Below are 21,392 nucleotides of genomic sequence, written 5' to 3' on the forward strand. Positions count from 1 at the left end.
TTCAATATCAAAAACAAAACCGTCATTTCGGCAAAGAAGGTATGGAAGGATTTGAGAGGGAAAGGGTTCAGCCAACTGTTCAAAAATCAAAACTGAAAACAGAGAAGAGACAGAGATGAGAAAGGTAGACCTGAACTCCGCTCAAGTTTAGACATTACCCTACTCCATGTGCCCAGAATACACAGTTCAGGTGACCATACGTTCCAGTAACATGTGACACTGGAGTGAGCTTTCCACAGTGCATCCGCTACTCCCCATCCTTGGATGCTTTTAAGAAGGCTCTAAAAACGTATCTTTTTGAACAATGACTTTATACTTAGCTGTTTTCTAAAGGTTTTTTTTAGACTCTGTTCAGCACTGTGTAACCAGTTTTGAATGAGCCGAAGAGTAGTGGGGTCAGAGGTGAAGAGTCTCACTTACCATTCCTAACTCTGACATTATTATGGGCCAGTAGGAAATGCTCCACCCACGTCTTGACCCCCTGGAGCACCCAATGATGAGCCAGCTTATTCCTGGGGGTTTGAGCGGCCAACCAATCCAGAACTTGAATCGGGTTGAACTCTGACACCTAGGATGTGTACAAGAAAGAACAAAATGCAGTTTATTACGACTTCAGGACAAATGTCGAGCATTTCCTTCCTGAATGCTTTCACATAGGACTTGGAAAAGGACTTGGAAACGTCATGTGTATACAATACTTAGCACACAGCAATGTTATGGGTAAAACACAAATAATATAAAACAACAAAGATCAACAAACCACCGACTAAAAAAAATAGTTAAAAAAATGCTTCTCACCAAAGATGAATTTTGGGAGTGATTTTGAAAGATTGAATAGTTTTTGAGGTCCGGGTGTGCTAAGGTAGATAGTTTCATGTACATGATGCAACAGAAATAATGACCTATACTGAAAAAATCTAAATAGCTCACCTCCCATATTCTCTGGAGTATGATGGGTGTAAATGGAGGTACACCTGGTGGTCCTCCTGCCGTCTCTACCAACATGGACAGGATCTTGAAGAAGGGCTGGCCAGCCTAGAAACAAACAACAATACAAGTATGAGACCACATCACAAATCTCTATAGACTGTATTGAATATAATTTTACCGTTCAAATATCTGACCTACAAGATGGCATCTGTGCGCATGTGCATGTGCCGTAGAAATCAAACCGGGAATGTTGCATGCTGCGTGCTTCGATGATGTACGCGTTTAAACGCCCTTACAGTTTCCCTACAAGATGGCAACTTTTCGTAGCAAAAAGGAGTTATTCAATACGGTCTATTACAAAAAACATTCCCCAAAGTATCACATTTAAAAAAAAGATTTAAAAAATAAATAAATAAAAAAATCCCTGTAACAAATACGATTGATGAAAAAAACTAGGCCCAACTTTTTAGAACTGCTTAAGCAACAAATAGAGCTACACAGTTTTTTTTAGCTGAGCAAAAATGAGCAGGATACCAGTCACACATGAAACACGATGAATGATATTTTGGTTGGTGACCCTATTCTGCTAAGCATAATGTGCCGAAGCAGCTCTATGAAACTGGGCCTTGTTAAGTTGACATTTTAAATAATATTGACGTCTTACATAGCGCACGCATCTACCAACAAGGTACTCGAGGCACTTTAGCGTATACACTTATACACAAAGAGAGGTTACTGAAAGCTATGAATTCTAAGAACCAATTATGTAGCATCCTATATGGGTTTACAGGGCGTCAGCAGCCACAGCCAGGAACACCGGGGGAATACCCTTCTCTTTTCGGTAAGTGCACTGGGACCATGGTTTTACATCCAAATAAATAATAACCTCAAAGTCTACTAACTACTAACTACTCTGTTAAAAAAAAAAAAAAAAAAAAACCTAAATAAAACCATAATTAAGTCCAAATGGAATCTTACATCAAAACAAAAAGTAAAACCAAAATACAATTGTTTAACTCTTTCATCTCAGAGAGATATTCGCATCCTACCTCCGGATTGAGTTTAGCGATGGCATTGAAGATCATGGCAACAATCTGCTCGGCTAGTCTAGGCTGGAACCTCGTCAGGCTGATGATGAGATTACGCGTCTGCTGGAGATTGATGCAGTCTCGAATTTGTTGAAACAAGAACGGGAATCCCTGAAGAAAAACCCCCAATAATACACACATAAATAAGTCAAATAATCCATGTGCAGGCACAGGTTAAGCTTTACCAATTGGAATGTTACCTATGGTCTCGGTTAAATATTAGCCCATTGCAAACGCAGCTTAAAGGCCATGTCACACGAGGCAATTTACAGGCAACCAGTTCCAGGCAATCTCCAAGAAGAAAAAGCCACTCATGTTTGAATGTTCACATATTATTCTTGGGGTTCGTAAAGACATTGCTTGAAAAATGACTCATGTGCTACCAAAGTGTTCTTGTAGCATGCACTGCAGTTGGTTGCCTCAAAGTTGCCTGTAAAAGTTGCCTCATGTGACAAGGCCCTTGCCTGATGTGACAAGGCCCTTAGAGTACACAAGCATTTGAGAGAGTCTCTGTGTCACATACAGGTATTTTTTAAATTACTTTATTAAATGAGAAATCGCCTAAAATCACAAGGACAGACGGCCACTTCAAGGTGAGGGATAACAGTAATACTTAACTGATTTGGGCCATCAACCCGAATCAACTGTCACCAGGGGGCACGTTGCTACCTACTCCTGGTGCTGAAACAGGGTTACCCCCTTTACAATACATAAGGATGTAGGCTTGGGGTATAATCGACTAGGAGCCTGGCTGGTAGAGCAGAACAGACTGCCTTCGCAACTTTTTACAAAGAAATTTTGGTCAAGTGTCTTGTCAGGGAAACAAGTGTCTTGACCGGGATTCCAACCCACACTCTGCTGCTGACAACACCAGAGCTTGCGTCCGGTGAACTAGACCGCTCGGCCATGACACGCCATGGTGTAAAAGGTTTCTTCACCTACCTTGCCAGCAACGAGAACCGCATAGTCCGTCTGCGACAGCATGAGTTGTCGATCAGTTCTTGAGGAGTCTACCAGGTACGCTATGAGTGAGATCATCTTCTCAAGTGACGTCGGTTTGTACTTGTCTTCTGTCAGCGAGATGATGTCATCCTCATCTTCATCATCTTCATTATCATCGTCTGAGACGACTTCCACCTGAGCGCCGTAAGGAAATCAATTTTAAAAGGTCCGTAGTTATTTGGTTTTTGAAACCTTTATTCCCTTATTTTTGCACTGACATATTAAAATAAAGCCATTTATAGCATTTGTGTGTTCCATTGGAAAATTCTTTTGTTGGGTAGGTACAGGCTCTACACTCAGATTGCTAGAAACAACATCAAGCTAAAGTTACTTTGTTTAAAAAAAAAATACTTACATAATCGGCAGCTTTGGTTCCGAGATAGAAATTGGTCATGATTGAAATAGCTTCTACAGATGTAAGGAACTGTGCCTGAAGAATAAACGAACAGATATTAAGTTTCGACAGATTTTATTACAAAAACTATTTTAAAAATCTACACATTATAACAGGAACACTATTAGAATTTATTACATAATTTTTCAATACAAATTGGCTATTTCTTCTTAACTTGAGACGAACAACAATAAAGAATTTAAGAGAGGTTAGCTGTAACACCATGTGAAAATCTCTTTTGAGTAGTGTTGATTCTGGAAATGATTTGATCAGTATGCTATGATCATCTTCAGGAAGCGTGTTCAGAAAATGCTGATCTAAATGTTGAGTTGTCAAACACCGATTCCTTTCAGAACCACCACTACTCAAAAGCGATTTTCACATGGTGTTATCGCAAACCTCTCACAGTTAAACTTCCCCCATGCAAGGTTTCTAACTTTAAAGCCATTATACACTTTCGGTAAACAGTATTGTCCAAGTCCCACACTTCGTGTATCACAACTTCTATATAAAATAACAAACCTGTGAAAATTTAGGCTCAATCGGACATCGGAGTTGGGAGAAAATAACGGGAAAACCCACTCCTGTTTTCGCGCGTTTCGCCATGTCATGACATGTGTTTATAAAAAATCCGTAATTCTCGTTAACGAGAATTTATATTGTTTTAACGTTTTCTCAAAAAGTAAAGCATTTCATGGACTAATATTTCAAGAGAAGTCTTTCACCATTACCTTCTGTAAACCCTGTAAATTATTTGTAAATCTGTGAACTTTTTTCTTTTTTTCTGTACCGAAAGGGTCCAATGGCTTTAAGATAAACATTTAAGATGTTCACCAACCTCATCTTCATCAATCTTGGCGAAGTCGTAGAGGACCGAGAAGTACTCCGTCAGGTGTTTTGACTGTGGACGTACACCATGCTCAATCTACATGCAGAAAAAAATCAAATATATCAGCAGGCGTGTAACATGTTAGGGAGTAATGCAGTATTTAGTAACTGGAGGTTACTTGAGGTTGAACCCCAGGCTAACCACAGGAAACCTCAAAGAACCTGCAGGCTATCCTTGAGTTACCATCAGGGCTTTTCCTCATGCTGGTCCTTTGTTTTGGAATAATCTGCCTCTTAATATCCATAACATGTCTTCTATTCATAAGTTCAAAGAGGCCCTCAAAACCCACTTTTTCACAGCTGCTTTTCATTAATTTTGTGTTTCTTCCTTGCGCCATGAGCATCACTTGTGGTGGATACCGCCGCACTATAAGTGTTCATATTATTATTATTATTATTATTATTGTTATTATTACTATTATTATTATTAATATTATTGGCATGATTCACTCTTCCTCCCTTCGTTAATTGACCACAGGTTAGTTTAGAACAGTTTTCTCATATCCCCAAAACAAAATGAAATGTCAATGAGATAGTGATAAAATTGTGTGGCCTTTATGATACATTGTTTGTTTGTTTGTTTGTTTGTTTGATTTCCATTTATACAACAACAAAAGTACAGGCATATTGATGACATTCTAATTTAGCAGGTTTCATGATAAAGAAACAAAGAAAATGAAGGAGATAACAGACCAAATCTCACAAACGAGGAGCAGATGTAGAAAATGCTCTGTCCCCCAAAGTTCTTTTGAAACAAGGCTCAACAAGCTTAGGGGCTCTAGACAATCCTAGACCAGGACAAATGACAAAGGGAGATTGAATGAGGATGTCCCCCATCCAACAAATAATCTTAGGTCTTTTTTTCACAGAGCTCCGGAAAGTACTGAGTATACAGTGCTTTATACACATCGGTGTAAGGGTAAAAACTAATTATATTATCCCTGGTGAAAAACTAACATCTATTAACTTTTATGAGTTACACAACTGAGAGTGAAAGACTGGAACTCACGATGGAGAGTAGCTTCTTGATGAATCTTGTCACGCATGAATAATTGCCAATCTCATCTGGAGGAATATCCACCTCGTCCTCCCTGCCCGAGTAAGAACAAACCAATCAAATTAACTGTAAGTCGCAAGGTATTCTTACTTGGGCATGTCATCCTCAATCAGGTACGATAGTGTTAAGAAACAAGACAGTGTCCGGATAAAAGGCTTAAGGCCAAGTCACACAGGCCCCAATAACGAGAACGAAAACGATACTGATAAAAATGCACACCCTCGATTGGTTAAATGAGCGTGGGCGTATTCTGCAGAGAGCATTTCAACCAATCGAGGGCGAGCATTTTTATCAGTATCATTTTCGTTCGCGTATTGGGGCCTGTGTGACTCGGCAGTTTGGCAGTGTAAGCATGTAAGCAAACAAAAAATTGCTTAGCAAAGAAATATATTGCTTAGCAGAAATAGGTTACCCTCCAAATTACAGTACAGTTTACATTGATGCAGTTAGTACCCCAGTCAATGCGTGCTTCTGCCAAGCAGAATTATCTGCTTAACAGCTTTATGAAATTGAGCCAAGATAACTGAAAAACCCTATTCTTTAACATTGTTGCTGCAGCCAAAAGCCATAGCCAGAGTGGATGTCGCCTGATTGAGATGGGGTCCTTGAATATGTAAACTTTAATCAAACTTAAAGGTAAATGAATTATACGGAATAGGCACAGCTGACAAAATAGGTGCATCAAGTGTGAAATGAGCAAGGGGTGACGATGGGCTTAATATTCCCCTGGGATTTTCTGGGGGATGTATTTCCTCTCTAGTGTGAAAGAAGCTTCAGAATCCCCTCGTCTTTCTCGAACTCATGACTTACCCATCTACAATTGGATGAAGATACAACGGAGCGTGTTTGTCTCTCAGTTGTCTGATCACATGAACACAAAGTCTCTGGAACAACTGAATAAACAAAACAACACAAAACAAAATAAAACATTATGGCGGCAACTTCATTATAGACAACTACACACTTTAAGACAATCTGCTTAGCTAACAAACTTGCTAAGCACACAATAAGCTTAGCAGAAAAGGGTGACCAGTCAAATAACATTTTAATGTCCTTTGTATCAAACTAGTTCCCCACTTCACCAAATTAACAAAACGATCAAAAGGTAGCCACTAAGCAACGCCTGTGCACTGTACGCACATGGATGTCACCATGACAATGACCCCTGACCTAGCATCCTAACAGCTCACCTGTCTGCATGTTTGAATGGGACACTTAATCAGAATCTGCTGTGGCCACCAGTCATCATTAGCCATGTAGTCCAAAAACCACTGCAAGTAAAATACAGTCAAAATACAAGGTTACAAAAAGAAGAAAAAAATTAATTCTCTCCACCAGTTCATAAAATTAAACACAAAAGAGAAATAATAAAACCTGCAAGATTTCTGGAGAAGATTACATTGAGGAGGAAAATGAATGATTTGATACTGACCTCACAGGCTGCTTGGCATGTATGGAACTGTTTAGTCATAAGCTCCATCCATTGTAACATGGTGGGTTTCTCTCTGGCGTGAATTAACGTCTCCAAGACAAAGGTTGTCGTCAACTAAACAGGAAGGAAAACACTTCACTATTAACAACAAGAATTTCTACTTCTATTTCTGGATTGTAGTTGCTTCCTGCCTAATACAGCAACACATACACAAGGCCTTGCGAATTATTTTTAATTTTTATTTTTGTATTATTTTTTATTACCTTCATTGCACAGATACATGTACATAAAAAATGACATTGGTGCAAAAGGGAAACCCCGAACAGGCACATAGTCCCACTAAATGGAGACCCTTGTTTGCACATCAAAACCAAAAGACAAGGGACAAACACAACTACAGGCAAACAACCAAAGAAAAAAAAAAAAAATACTATTAAAAAAAACCCCACAAAATCAAAGAAAATGTAAGATTATCTACATATTATCTACATTCATGAGAATACTTTCACTCTATCTGATGAGGCAGGAATCAAATTTGGCGAAAAATCTGCAGGACTGCTGGGATTTCAGCTCAATTTTTTTCGCTGGACCAGAACATTCACAAAACCAGAATCGAAATGGGAAAAAAAACTGTACCCAGTGTAAACTGTTTTTTATATGTACTTGGAAAAAATAGTTAACCGCCGGACGTTTGGACCCTAGCAGAGTCTTTCTCCAAGGCTAAATGACAACACAACAAACATGAACCAGTATATGTACTTGGGGTACAACTTTCATTCAAAAAATACCCACCAGAATTTAAAGATACTCATCTAACTTACATATCAATATTTGAACAAAATGCGGTGAGGTATTATTATTCAAACAATCTAAAAACACAAGAATGCCGGACATGTTTCTAAGTAGCTTTCTCACTTACCTTGGAGGCCATGAGTTGCACTTGTGAAGGGTCTGGAAGAGTTGACGGCAGATAACTACACACCTGCCACATGAAGTTCATGTAGGAGTGATCAAAGATTGAACGATCTCGAAGGTAGTTCTTGTTGTCTTGCCAGATCCACTGCAAACATTAAAACCGATCAACAAAACAAATAAATTCCCCGCAGTAAACAAAATAATCTAGTGAATTGGTGGCAACAATGAAAGATTTAAGGAAATGGGAAAATTCATCTTCAGCAAAAATGACATCGGTTTTGCATGAAGGAATCTTACGAGTGTGGAGTGCTAATATAAGCTTTGGGACATCATTGGTCCTCTACATACCTCAGCAAGTTCTTTAGGTAGCTCTATGACAGGCTGGGCTGGAGGTTCTTTGTGGATATCCTCTGGTAGACATCGCTCATAGAATAACATATAGGCACTGTGGGTCTGCAGATGTAAATAATAACCATTACAGAATAACATATACATATTTTTTCAGTATCTTTTTGCTCAGGGGTGCAAATCAGAAGCCATCCAACCCAGGTTTACGATTCATCTTGTAAAGAGTTATTACTAATAAAAAAGTCTGAAACTTGGATAAAAAATCAAAGATATAGGTTGAAATGATGCCATCTCTACCTTTTGGCAACCCCTGGAGTTAAAGGTTACAATAAGCTTTTGAGAACATTAACCAAAGTTCTAGAGAAGTAGACCAAAGATCAGGACTTCTTTATTTGTGGAAAACAAATAATTGTCTGATTTTCTTCACCAGGTCGACATAAAAAGACTGAATTCAGATAAAAGTTTGAAGTATCTCATCCCTGGTTTACAACACATCTTGTGAAGAGGCAGCAAGGGGATCCCCTGCACGAGATGCGACTTCAACTTAATTGCAAATATCAAGTTATAAACCACAAAGGAAACTGACTAAATGGTTTGGGTTGAACAAAGACAAATTTATGAAAGCGAGATTTGAAAGACCTCTTGGTTAACGTGCTGGTGCTCTACCAGCTGAGCTTTCATGGGTCCACCCAGGCAAGATTTTTGATAATAAATGAAAAGTCCTGTTTATATTTACCTTTTCGAATGAGAAATCCATGTACTTGTCTGTGACTGAATCATAAGTCTTGGTCTGGAAAGATGAAGGTGTATTATTTATTTATTTATTATTTATCTACCTACTTCTTATTTAATCCTGAGGGAACCTTTCCTTTAGCACAGCGAAAACAAACATTCATCAATATCAAAATCTAAATCAGAATAAACACTTTTATTTGAGTTAGAGTACAAAAGTAAATGAAAGTTGAATCAGGAAAAAGTAGGGCAAATGGGAGAAAAACAACAAATCTGGGTACCCAATGAAAAGAAAAAGAAAAAAAATTACTGAAGAAAAAACTGAATAAGTTGCACCGAGATATAGAGAGTAAAAAATCCAAGTAAGACCTACAATCCCGGCCACAACTCGTTGGGCCCCCCTGCCCCCTTTCAATGTTGGTTCTCATTGCTGCACGGTCTTCTTCGTTACAGTCGATATTGAGCGGGGGAAGGGGGACAGGACAGAGAGTGGTTTTTTTTGTCAGCGGGAAGTGGACAGAGAATGGTTATTCTAACATTTGGAATGGGTGGCCAAGCATTTTTGCCGAGATGTAGGTGCGAGAACATGCACCACACATTAAAATCTCAAATGCTTATAAATGCATACAACTAGCTATAAAGAGGAAGGTAAAGAATATTGAAACGGAGCCAAATATCATAGAGTGATCAAGCATGGTGTCTGCTAAGCAGATACCAGTCACAAATTGAACATATTACATGGTAGTTTGGCTGGTAACCTTTTTCCTGTAAGCATAATTTGTTTGTGCTTAGCTACTTTTGGGGGCCTGGGTCAATTTTTCTTAAGTCCCTGTTTGGGATCATTGCTGTCACTATTTTCTTGGTGATCGCAAACCGCAAATCCATTGCTTGTGTGACGTCGCTGATTTTGCGTTCTCACTTAAGTCACTGCAGTTGTTGCAATGAGTAAAGATTTAACAAAATCATTATCCAAAGATCCATTGCTATGTTGCGATTGGTTTCGACGTTTGTAATGATCAAAACAGTGAAATCAGCCCCAGGTGTCTCTCACAGATGCTCACCGTCATTTCACCACCGAAGCACTCTCCAGCCAGCTGAGTGGAATCAAACGGTTTGACCTCGGCATCGTTGAACATGTACCATCTATCATCGGAGCTGTGCATACGATCCTTGATGAAGCTGTAATAGTGACCCCCGTCCGCCGTGCCGGTGTGGACCGTCACGCCGATCAGGTTATAGATGAAGGAACTATCGTCAGATTGCTTGTCTGTTTACACACAACGGGAAAAACAATTTGATAGATAGATAATAATAAGAACAATAATAATAACAATAATAATAACAATAATAATAAATTAGTCATTAACAGTTTTTATATCGTTCAAAATAACAATGAAGTCTGAAAGCGCTTTTGGAAAGTGAAAGAGAGAAACCAGGACTATTGAAGACAGAAATTACAGAAAATATAGAGAAAAAAAAAAAGAAGTTGTTTAACATTTGGCTTTGGTGGTGGCAGCAAAAGGAGTGAGTCAATAGTCGTTGATTCATTCTTTGAGATATTGAGGAGCTACACTATGTTTGCATTTGAATGTCGTAACTAAGCGTTTGAATTGATAGATAGAAAAAATGGTTTCAATTAAAAAACTGTCCTCGCAGCACAAAAGGCTGAATTACAACAATTTTACATTGACAAAAAAATACAAATTGATATTAAATAGGAGGCTGAGTAGAACTGTATTAATTGAGCCACATTTTTACATTTCAAATTTGTTTGTCTCAGAGATCAAAATCTTGTATTGCCTCCTCGTACACATAAAGTGCACGACAACTTTGCTAGAGTATATAGGCATAATTAGACCTTCAAAAACAGTAGGATTACACGGATCTGACCTACATGTACACATGGTTAAGATTCTAATAGACATTTTAGACTATTCAAAGGCAGTGGACACTATTGGTAATTACTCAAAATAATTATTAGCATAAAACCTTACTTGGTAACAAGTAATGGAGAGCTGTTAACAGTTTAAAACAATGTGAGAAACGGCTCCCTCTGAACTAACATACTTTTTGAGAAAGAACTTATTTCCACGAATTTGATTTCAAGACCTTAGAATTAGATTTTGAGGTCTCAAAACCAAGCATCTGAAAGCACACAACTTTGTGTGACAAGGGTGTTTTTTCTTTCATTATTAATACGCAACTGGCTAATTCAGTGTTGAAAAACATCCCTGTTTCATTTGAAAGATTTACTAATGAAAAAGCAAACGGCGTAGTAAAAATACAAGCTAACTGCTCCTGCTGGCCAGTCACTAAAAACAGTTAAGGGCGAACCCTTCGTGCCTACCTTTTTCGGAGCCCATGAGGGCAGCCTCTGTGTAGCCCGCCATGTCCAGCTTGAGAGGGAATGAGAAGTGGGTATTGACTTTCTCTTTCATCATAGTCACCATATTGAAGGTATAGCGCATTGTGTTGAAGGATAAGATCTTGGGTAAGGTCTTGAAGCATGCCCTGTTGGGGAGACACATACATCAAGCAATTAAATGAAGTCACCATAACCCAGTGGTTAGATCGCAAGACTTGCAATCACAAGGTTGGGGGTTCGAATTCTACCCAACTTACAGCGCAGTGAATAGTTGTCTATTAGATACCTTGGCATTCATATTTACCTTGCGGGAGTTAGCCGAGTTCCCTTAACAGGAAGATCATCTTAACCATTATGAGGTGGTAAACCATTATAAGGTGGTAACTAATTGGGTCTCAAAATTCATCACTGCAATAACTATCTTTCTGAAAGTTTGTATATACTCAGCGCCTTGAGTACCTTGTTTGGTAAAATAGATACGTGCGCTATATAAGACTTCGTTATTATTATTATTATTATTATTATTATTATTAACAATTCAGACGAGGCAATTCAATAGCTAACCTGCATCTACCTTACTACCAACACTGTAAACACCTATCCACAGAACAACCTACAGATGAATAATAAGCTTGTAACTTTCAAAAAAAACAAAAAACTACATGTACTATCTAAACATTGAAATAATGGCAATTCCACCTTTTTACATGTGTTTTATAGCCCCATGTGTTATAGATTCCAAGGAACTTCTGGGAACAGTATCCTCAATGCTAGAGAAGTAGATCAAAAAACAACCACAACTCATGAAACTATTTTGTGTATGATGTGACCACAACCCTCGCTAGAAGGAAGATATTGTTTATACAGGTTTGATGCGTGACTAAAATTCAAATGAGGCTCTTACCGTTTCTCTGCTCTGACTTTCTTGCCGCACTGTGAGCATGTGTACATGTTGTCTCCCTCGAGGGTGTCTTTGACGGTCACTTCATCTAACGATTCCTGTGAGACAACCAACAAAATTTAGGATCTTGAAACCCTCATCAGTTAAACCTGTCTCATCAAATGTTTCCTCTCTAAGGTATTTTGTTTATTTTTTTGCAGTTTAGATTTTAGTCAAAATTGGCAAAGTTTACTTTACCGATTGCTGTTTCAGATGCCCGCAATGTTTGCCGCTAAGCTCAGTACTGAGCACACAGTGCTTGGTACACATTGGAGTAAGGGTAAAAAAAGAAACTATATGAGCTCATTGTTTGCATGATAAGTCACGGCTAGTTTTTCTGAAAATTAGGGTACATGTAGACTCCATTGCACTGAATGTCACATGTTGCTACTGCCTGCCCATGATCTGCCATTAAGGGACCCAAATCGTTTGTAAAGATATTATAAGAAAGAGCTTTTCCCACTCATGTGAAAAGGTTCCATAGTGGATTCTATGTTATAAACAAATTCACAAATGGGAGATAATTCACCAAGTAGTTTTAAAGGGTCGGTCTATGTACTTTTAGTAGAACAAAAAACACAATGTCTACAGATTTACACCAAACTTACACAGTTTGAAGATAATGATAGTAGAAAGCTTCCCTGAAAACATAACTTGTGAGGAGCTGTAGTTTTTGAGAAATGAGTAAAACAATGTCATGAACATAGTTTTCGTCTCACTGATCATGAGACGAAAATTATTTTAGCTTTTAAAAACGTATTTTGATGACATTGTTTTACTCATTTCTCAAAAACTACAGCACCTCAGCAAGTAATATTTTAAAGGAAGCTTTGTATTATCATTATCTTCAAACTGTGTAAGTTTAATGTAAATCTGTGGACATTGTGTTTTGTGTTAGAAAAAGTACCCAAATCCTTTAAGGAAAATAGGTGAATACCCAGCGATAATACTAGTACGTTTACTCACGTAGAGGTTCTTCATGTCAGCAACTTGGCATCTGACTGTACAAAACTCTTCTGTTGTACTACTCACATGAAGACAGTCCTGGGAATATAACATCAAAGCAAGACATTAATAATGTACCTTCCCTTGCACACTAAACCATAAAATTGATGACAAGTTATTCTGTGATCCACAATAATTGAATCTTCAGAATTGAGTGTTACTGTTCTTCTGTCAATCACATATACATACATACATACATACATACAAAAATGTTTTATAGACCGCCATTTCATCAAGACCACAGCGGTTTGTGATGAAACAGAGAAACAAATAACCGTAGAGACAAAATGCAAGTTGAAATCAAACAGCCAAACAATCATTGTGGGAACAGGTGTGATTTCAGATGCTTCTTGAAAATATGAAGTGATTCAGCAGAGCGCAGAGTTGGGGGGGAGACTATTCCAAAGTTTAGGGGCGGCAAAAGAGAAGGATTTTTCATAAGCTGAAGCAAGAGATCTGTGATTTAGTTTGTGTTCAACGGGACGGGTAGTGTCGTTTGATGACCGCAAGCTGATTCTTCCTGGGGTGTACAAAACCAAGCAGGATTTTAAATATGCTGGGCCCAGATCACACACACATCAAACCAAAGTGTTGTTAATTTTATTCCAGAAAGGGACTTGAGATTATGGAGCCACCTTTTAATCTCCATGAACTATGGTCCGATGCCCGAACCTGATTACATGGGTTTCCCCTCGTGGGATTTTCCTCCAGCATCTAAAACTGACATTTCTTCATCATCCTCTCTACAAATGTATTTTCAGACCTCCTTGTCACAGTGCTAGGAGCTTTAGAGGATCTCTTGGTGTCATTACCAGGGCCCAATTTCACAGAGCTGCTTAAGCATAAAAAGTAGCTTATCACAAAACATTTCTGCTTACTGGAATAAAGTTAAACAACCAAAACACTGTTCCACGTGTACCATCTGTGACTGGTTTTCTGCAAATATTTGCTTAGCAGAAACACTTCAAGCAAAGTGTTGTGCTTAAAGACACTGGACACTATTGGTAATTGTCAAAGACCAGTCTTCTCACTTGCTGTATCTCAACATATGCATAAAATAACAAACCTGTGAAAATTTGAGCTCAAGTGGTCGTCGAAGTTGCGAGATACATGTAATAATGAATGAAAAAAACACCCATATCACACGGAGTTGTGTGCTTTTAGATGCTTGATTTCGAGACCTGTAATTCTGTATCTGAGGTCTCGAAATCAAATTTGTGGAAAATTACTTCTTTCTCAAAAACTATGTCACTTCAGAGGGAGCCGTTTCTCACAATGCTTTATACTATCAACCTCTCCCCATTACTCATCACAAAGTAAGGTTTTATGCTAATAATTAATTTGAGTAATTACCAATAGTGTCCACTGCCTTTAAGCAGCTCTTTGAAATGCGGTGCGAAATGTAAGCTTGGGCGATATCGATTTATTTTATTCACGATATATCGCCGACAATATATCGCGATATTCGATATGATCGCGATTAATGAAATTTGACATCATCAGTCTTAAAACTCCAAGTGAAAGTTGTAGAAGAGACAGTCCTAGTATAAGAGAGGTGTTCTAATGACCTATTCTTCTGGTTTTACTCCAAATCTATGGGGTATCAGCTAGCAAATACATCGCGATATTTAATCGATATATCGATATATTGCAATTATCGCGATTATCGCGATATATCGCGATATATCGCGAAAATCGATATTTCGATTAAAACCAAATCCATCCGATATCAAAATCGTGTCCAAATTAATATCGCGATATTCGATAATATCGTGATATCGCCCAAGCTTAGCGAAATGTTTAAAAAAATTATAATGATTAACTTACCAGAGAAACAACATTGTTCGTCAGCTCCCCCTTGAACAGATTACTTACTAAATCATTCTGAAATTTAAAAAAGATAGAAAGAAACAAATTCACATGATGTTGCAAATTTGCTGTTTTAAATATGCTATACCAGTGGGCACAACTCTTTTCAAAATTACATTTTTTAAACTTCGCAAAGTTGGTACAAGAGCCAAGCACTTTCAGAACTCTTTTTATTTATTTTTTCAATCACTAGCCACTTAATACTGCATCTCTTTGGAACTCCTTGCCTGTTGCATCTGTTCCTCCATCCTACAATCAAGACTGTTTTAAGAGGAACATCACGGTTTTTTTTATTGCAATGTTTTCTTCTTGTACCCTTTACCAAGAGTGGCTTTTCGCATCATTTGTGGCGAAAAAAGAAAGGGCCCTGCTGGGGGACATGGACCTCCAGATATACAGAGTGTTGTGGCCGAGCAGATAAGAGCACCAAATTTAAGCTCTGGTGTTTTTGTTCAGTAAAGTGTGGGTTCGAATCCCAGTCGTGACACTTTTGTCCTTGAGCAAGACAGGTAACTATAATTGCTTCTCTCCACCCAGGGGTAAATGGGTACCTGTGAGGGCAGAGATGGTTCTTGTGATTGATTTAGCTGAGTGGCGCATTTGTTGGACGAGGCTGTATACTCCCCAGGGAGCTGAGATGGTTTAAGGAATTATTTAAAGGAACACGTTGCCTTGGATCAGTCGAGTTGGTCCTTGAAAAGCGTCCTGTAACAGTTTTTTATAAAATCGGTATTGTTAGAAAGATGTTATAAAAGTAGAATACAATGATCTACACAAATATCCCTCGAAATTGCTTGGTTTTCTTTTTACCTCGTCCAGTAACACGATCGGCCATTTATGGGAGTCAAATTTTTGACTCCCATAAATGGCTGACCGTGTTAGTTCGCGACGTATAATGAAAACCGTGCAATTTTGAGTGATACTTGTGTGGATAATTATATTCTACTTTGTAAACATCTTTCTAACCATATGCATTTCATAACAAACGGTTTCAAACGCTTTTTATAGACCAACTCGACCGATCCAAGGCAACGTGTTCCTTTAAGGCCCAGTGACCAGGGGTAATAATTTGAAGCGCTTTGAGACACCCTTCGGGAGTGAAAAAGCGCTATATAAAACTTTATTCTTATTTTTATAATAATTATTATAACTCTGCCGCGTAACCTCCTTCCAAAGAATTCCCCCCCCCCCCAGACTTACAAGCTGTGGCGTCATCTCCTCCATCTTACTGATAAGATCGGTGAAAAACTCTGTCATGTCCTTCTGCTCCCCAGTGTTCAGGGGCTGCTTGTCCATGGTGTAGACCTTACAGAAGCTACGTGGGTTGTAGGCTTTCCTCTCGCTGTCTTGGAGGAAGGCAAACATTCTTTGAAGCTCCATCAGGATGTTGGCGTGGTGAGTGTCATCTGTTATCTGGAGAATAAACGGTGTAGTGGCATTTTAGGAAACAGTCTTAGGGTCTTTTCACATGACAGCAATTTAGCAGGGGTCCCCTGCTTAATTTGAGCATGGTTGTGAAGTTTTTGACAGTCTTAAGCCCTTTCACATGACAGCAATTTAGCAGGAGTCCCCTGCTTAATATTAGCAGGGGTCCCCTGCTTAATTTGAGCATGGTTGTGAAATTGTACAGGTTTCACTTTGTGTGAAAGAACAACAATGTATGAACTGTCCAAGGTCCCTAGTGAAATCTTTTTAAATTTGCCGTCCCGTGCGGCCAGTTGAAACATTGATGTCGTTTCACACAAACTGTATTTTGTAACATATTGCGACTTTGCTAAATTTCAGCAAGGGACCCTTGCTAAAATTGCTGTCGTCTGAAAAGGCCTTTTAAGATAATTACCTTTTAAAGAAATTGTGCAATTTTTATCTAATAGCCTACTTGATATAAAGACAATAATATGGTAAGCATCCTGCCATATAATTTCATCTGAAGTGCCCCTGTTGTTTAGAATAAATCACCATGAAAATTTGAATCCCAATATATTGCTCAAACTTCCATGGTGTCTGTTTGTGAATGCTGTGGCCACAGATGCGGCTGGTACCCCGTCAACTCCCTTTACCAGGATGGAAGCAAGTGTAAAAACCTGAGTTCAGTGTGCTTGCCGCTCAGCAACGACACACCAAACCTTAAGTTCAGTGCGCTTGCCGCTCTGCACGAAACACCAAACCTTGACTTCAGTGTGCTTGCCGCTCTGCACGAAACACCAAACCTTAAGTTCAGTGCGCTTGCCGCTCTGCACGAAACACCAAACCTTGACTTCAGTGTGCTTGCCTCTCTGCACGAAACACCAAACCTTGAGTTCAGTGTGCTTGCCGCTCTGCACGAAACACCAAACCTTGAGTTCAGTGTGCTTGCCGCTCTGCACGCAACACCAAACCTTGAGTTCAGTGTGCTTGCCGCTCTGCACGAAACACCAAACCTTGAGTTCAGTGTGCTTGCCGCTATGCACGAAACACCAAACCTTGAGTTCAGTGTGCTTGCTGCTCGACAACGACACACCAGGCCTTAAATTTCACCTTTGAAAGGACAAGGCCATTTCCATTTTGCAAGTCCAGGGAATACTTTTTAAGGGGCACCAAGGCCAAGACCAGGGCAATGGAGGCCACTGTGGCCACCGATAATTACAGACCTGACATACCACATGTATTAAACCAAGAGTTTCAGTGTTTTTCAAGATCATTTGTGTTGGAGCCTTACCATGGCACTGAGAATGGGTGCACGGGCCTCTGGCATCATGAACAGCTGCTGCATGCAAGATGCCATGTAACAAGTCGCTCCGAGGTTGGTCAGACCAACATAGCCACAGGAGGACCGGCCGTCATCCTGAGGCCAGTACTGCCATGGGTATGGGCCATGTGAACCTGCAGAAAGAAACAAACACCCAGAAAATGTTTGAATTATTCTCTCCTTTTCTCTCTCTAGTCGACCGAGGTCGGAATCACGTTAAGATTTGCAAGTTCTTGTTCATCCATTTATTATTTCAGAAAAAAAGTACCAGAAACAATTACTACAGTCAATTTAAAGCGTATTTCCTAACTTGTATTTGGTCATTACAGTTGCTATGTTACATGAATCGAGGCAAGCTTTTGTGTAGTTATGTAAGAGACAGTGAACACCCATACACAATTCAAAATGAAAGTCTGAGAGAATTGAAATTGAAGCGGTAACTTGCGACTAAGCAAGTCATTGTACAAGACTTTATTCAACTCGCAAATGGTTTATTCTCTGCCCAGAGCCCAACACATTGGTATTTCAACCTCATTCTGGTGAGCATAACTATTTTGTGGTAAGCTTCTTTTTGTGCTTAAAGACACTGGACACTGCTGGTAATTGTCAAAGACCAGTCTTCTCACTTGGTGTATCTCAACATATGCATAAAATAACAAACCTGTGAAAATTTGAGCTCAATTTGGTTGTCGAAGTTGAGAGAGAATAATGGAAGAAACAACACCATTAGTGCACAAGTTGTGTGCTTTCAGATGCTTGAATTTGAGACATCAGCACAGGTCTCGAATTCAATTCAAATATTCTAGTGAGAAGTTACTTCTTTCTCAAAAACTATGTTACTCCAGAGGGAGTTATATAGGGATGGTACCACCACAACTCTCTGTTGGTTGTAACCAAGTAAGTTTTTACGCTAAAAAATATTTTGAGTAATTACCAATAGTGTGCAGTGCCTTTAAGCAGCTCTATGAAATTGGGCCCTAGAATGCCAAGTGTACCAACCTGGTGTGTGTTGCTGCAGCATGAGTCGATGCAAGCAAGCATAGCTGTCCTGACATCCTCTTGCAAGCTCGATCAGTAAGTCATAGTTAGCCAGCCGACTGCCCTTGGATTTACACTTAGGGAGATTGCGTTCCTCCATGTTGGCTACAGCAAAGAGACACTCAAAGACGTTGGCAAGAAACACCTGGGGGGGGATAGAGGGATGTTGTGATTTGAAATTCTGGACTTCCTCTTGAATGGCATTTTTTTTTGTCGGATACTCTGCACTTTGAAAGTGATCTTTATTATTATTCTTATAAATCGTTTTCTCTAAACAGACCCCTTGTAATGACGTCACTAGCTCAAACAGTGCCCACACTGAGGTAACATGTACGCTATGTACTTCACTGAAGGATTTGAAACTTTGTTTGGTGGAAGTATAACTTAGAGACATATGCGGTAACTAAGACCGGTTCTTTTCAGAGTTACCTGTCCCTCTTTGCTAAACTTGAAGGGTGGATTGTGTTTCATGACGGCCGTGCAGAGTTTGAGCAAGCCGGTTAATGCTAAGTCCTCAATAGTGTTATGTCTCTCCTCCAACACAGGGCGGCTACAGAGGGATGTAAAGAAAACAATCATATCAGGTAAGGAAATACAACAACTTTAAAGGGAAGGTACACACTTGGTAATTGTCAAAGACCAGTCTTCTCACTTGGTGTATCCCATCATAAGCATAGTATAACAAACCTGTGAAAATTTAAGCTAAATTGGTCATCAAAGTTGCGAGAAAATGATGAGAGAAAAAAAACACCCTTGTTGGACGAATTTGTGTGCTTTCAGATAGGAAAAAAAGACTTCTAGCTAAAGGTCTTATATTATTTTTGAGAGAAATTACCTCTTTTTCAAAATCAATGATACTTCAGAGGGAGCTGTCTCTCACAATGTTTTAAACTATCAACAGCTCTCCAATGCTACGTTACCAAGTCAGTTTTTAAGTTAATATTTGTTTTGAGTTATTACCAACTGTGTACCTTCCCTTTAGATGGAATATTGAATTGAACATCAGTATTTCTAAACGTCCCAAAGAGAAGTGTTGCAGAGTTTCCAACATTTCCATCTTGCAATCAGGAATATTTTGTACATCAGGGAGATAAGTAGGAAATACCTTATGGACAAGTTTGCGGTAACACCATGTAATGACTATCTCTATTGAGTTGGGGTGGTTCTGAAAAGAACTGTTGGTTTCAACTCAGCGGTTGAAACCAACGGTTCTTTTCAGAACCACCCCAACTCACTCTAAAAGAGATCATCATTACATGGTGTTATAGGGCAAACCTTTCCATATCAGGGAGATATTTATAATAACATTCAACATAATAGGGGAAAAGGTTTCAACTTGTTTATCAGAGGATGAACACATTGGGGTATTTTCAGGAAACTTTCTGCACAACCAGGCCAGGAGATTTGGTAGCGCTAGTGTTAGAGTAAAAACAAAGCTTGGCTGGATTTAACCGAAATGTACGCTGATTTTCAGGGGCTTTACAAACGTGCATTGATACTACCCCTAACAAATTTGGATTCTTTAATAATTATGGAGACAGGAAAAATCCATGTCGCCACATTAACACTTGTTTTTTAGTTCTTCATGAACCAAACTTTGCAGAGTGGCAGTGTTGATCAAGATCAGCAGTTACTCACTCAAAGAGTTATTCTAAGATTTGAAGGTCCAAAAGCAGGATCAAAATTTTAGGAGGTAGGTTGTAAAGATGGCATTTCCATCTTTTGAAGACCTGTACCGTCCAAATTTCAAGGAGCCCAGTGGTGGATCTCACAAATAGACTAGTCTTTATCTTGAGTTAGGACGAGATACTCTTCCTAACTTAGGACTAGCCATATGTTTTTAATATCTCCTAGGACTTGTCCTAAAGTTAGGACTAGTCCTATCTCTTTATGAAATCGACCCCAGGCTTAAGATATCACTCCTGCGTACCTCTGAATGCCTTCTGCTAGATGTCTAGCGATGGTGTTGACATTAATAACCTTCTTCTCTTGGTCCAGACCAGGGGAGCTACTGCCGCTACCGATGGACCAGTCATGCTGTCTGTCGATGTTGTCCACAATGGAGCACAACAGCCAGAAGTAGTTCCTACAGCCGGGACCGTAGTCGTCTACATTCTTACTGTAATCCTATAATGGGGATTATAAGTGCCATGTGTTGCTTCAATCGATCAATTTCAAAAGGATTTGAATATTTTTATCAGGAATGAAACATGATACATTGCAAAGGCCTTTGTAGATTAAACAGGCCTTTGCTTTGAGAAATCAAGCCCTGGTACCTGAACTCCATGAGGGAATAAACACTTAGTCTCATCTGCATAGACCAGGGGCAGGAGCTGACTATTATTTAAAACCAATACTGGTAAATACGTTTTACCTGCTAAAATAATTTTCATCTCTTGAGACAACAAATGTTTTTGTGACATTGTTTTACTTGTTTATCAAAAACTACAGCACCTCAGCAAGTAATATTTTGAAGGATAGCAAATTTCTACCATCATTACCTTCAAACCATGTTAGATTAATGTACATCTGTGGACATTGTGTTTTCTGTCCTACAAAAAAAGGATCAAAACCATTCAGCAAAAAATATTGCTTAACAAATTTTTGATTAACGCAACTTGATAGGAAATCATTCAGAAATTGTACATGGGGAGACAGAGT

General features: G+C 39.0%; 1 protein-coding gene across 5 annotated transcripts in view; it reads right to left on the reverse strand.

Annotated features, from left to right (window-relative positions):
* Positions 1-21,392, reverse strand: part of LOC139934604 (ubiquitin carboxyl-terminal hydrolase 34-like) — an 84,918-nt gene that overhangs the window by 23,582 nt on the left and 39,944 nt on the right. For 4 of the 5 annotated variants that reach the window (XM_071928927.1, XM_071928903.1, XM_071928919.1 and 1 more), the window contains exons 36-58: positions 20,662-20,858; positions 19,161-19,281; positions 18,693-18,876; positions 17,664-17,827; positions 16,166-16,378; positions 14,924-14,980; positions 13,058-13,135; positions 12,056-12,150; positions 11,134-11,297; positions 9,848-10,053; positions 8,791-8,844; positions 8,055-8,159; positions 7,711-7,851; positions 6,792-6,905; positions 6,550-6,630; positions 6,170-6,252; positions 5,312-5,393; positions 4,253-4,339; positions 3,376-3,450; positions 2,961-3,155; positions 1,980-2,129; positions 931-1,035; positions 421-568 (exon numbers count right to left, since the gene is read on the reverse strand). In XM_071928927.1, the coding sequence (XP_071785028.1) occupies positions 421-568; positions 931-1,035; positions 1,980-2,129; positions 2,961-3,155; positions 3,376-3,450; positions 4,253-4,339; positions 5,312-5,393; positions 6,170-6,252; positions 6,550-6,630; positions 6,792-6,905; positions 7,711-7,851; positions 8,055-8,159; positions 8,791-8,844; positions 9,848-10,053; positions 11,134-11,297; positions 12,056-12,150; positions 13,058-13,135; positions 14,924-14,980; positions 16,166-16,378; positions 17,664-17,827; positions 18,693-18,876; positions 19,161-19,281; positions 20,662-20,858 (2,899 nt within the window). The remainder of the gene's footprint in view (positions 1-420; positions 569-930; positions 1,036-1,979; positions 2,130-2,960; positions 3,156-3,375; positions 3,451-4,252; positions 4,340-5,311; positions 5,394-6,169; positions 6,253-6,549; positions 6,631-6,791; positions 6,906-7,710; positions 7,852-8,054; positions 8,160-8,790; positions 8,845-9,847; positions 10,054-11,133; positions 11,298-12,055; positions 12,151-13,057; positions 13,136-14,923; positions 14,981-16,165; positions 16,379-17,663; positions 17,828-18,692; positions 18,877-19,160; positions 19,282-20,661; positions 20,859-21,392) is intronic. The other variant, XM_071928911.1, reaches the window with a different exon arrangement.

Source organism: Asterias amurensis, chromosome 1, assembly GCF_032118995.1.
Source record: "Asterias amurensis chromosome 1, ASM3211899v1".
NCBI lineage: Eukaryota > Metazoa > Echinodermata > Asteroidea > Forcipulatida > Asteriidae > Asterias > Asterias amurensis.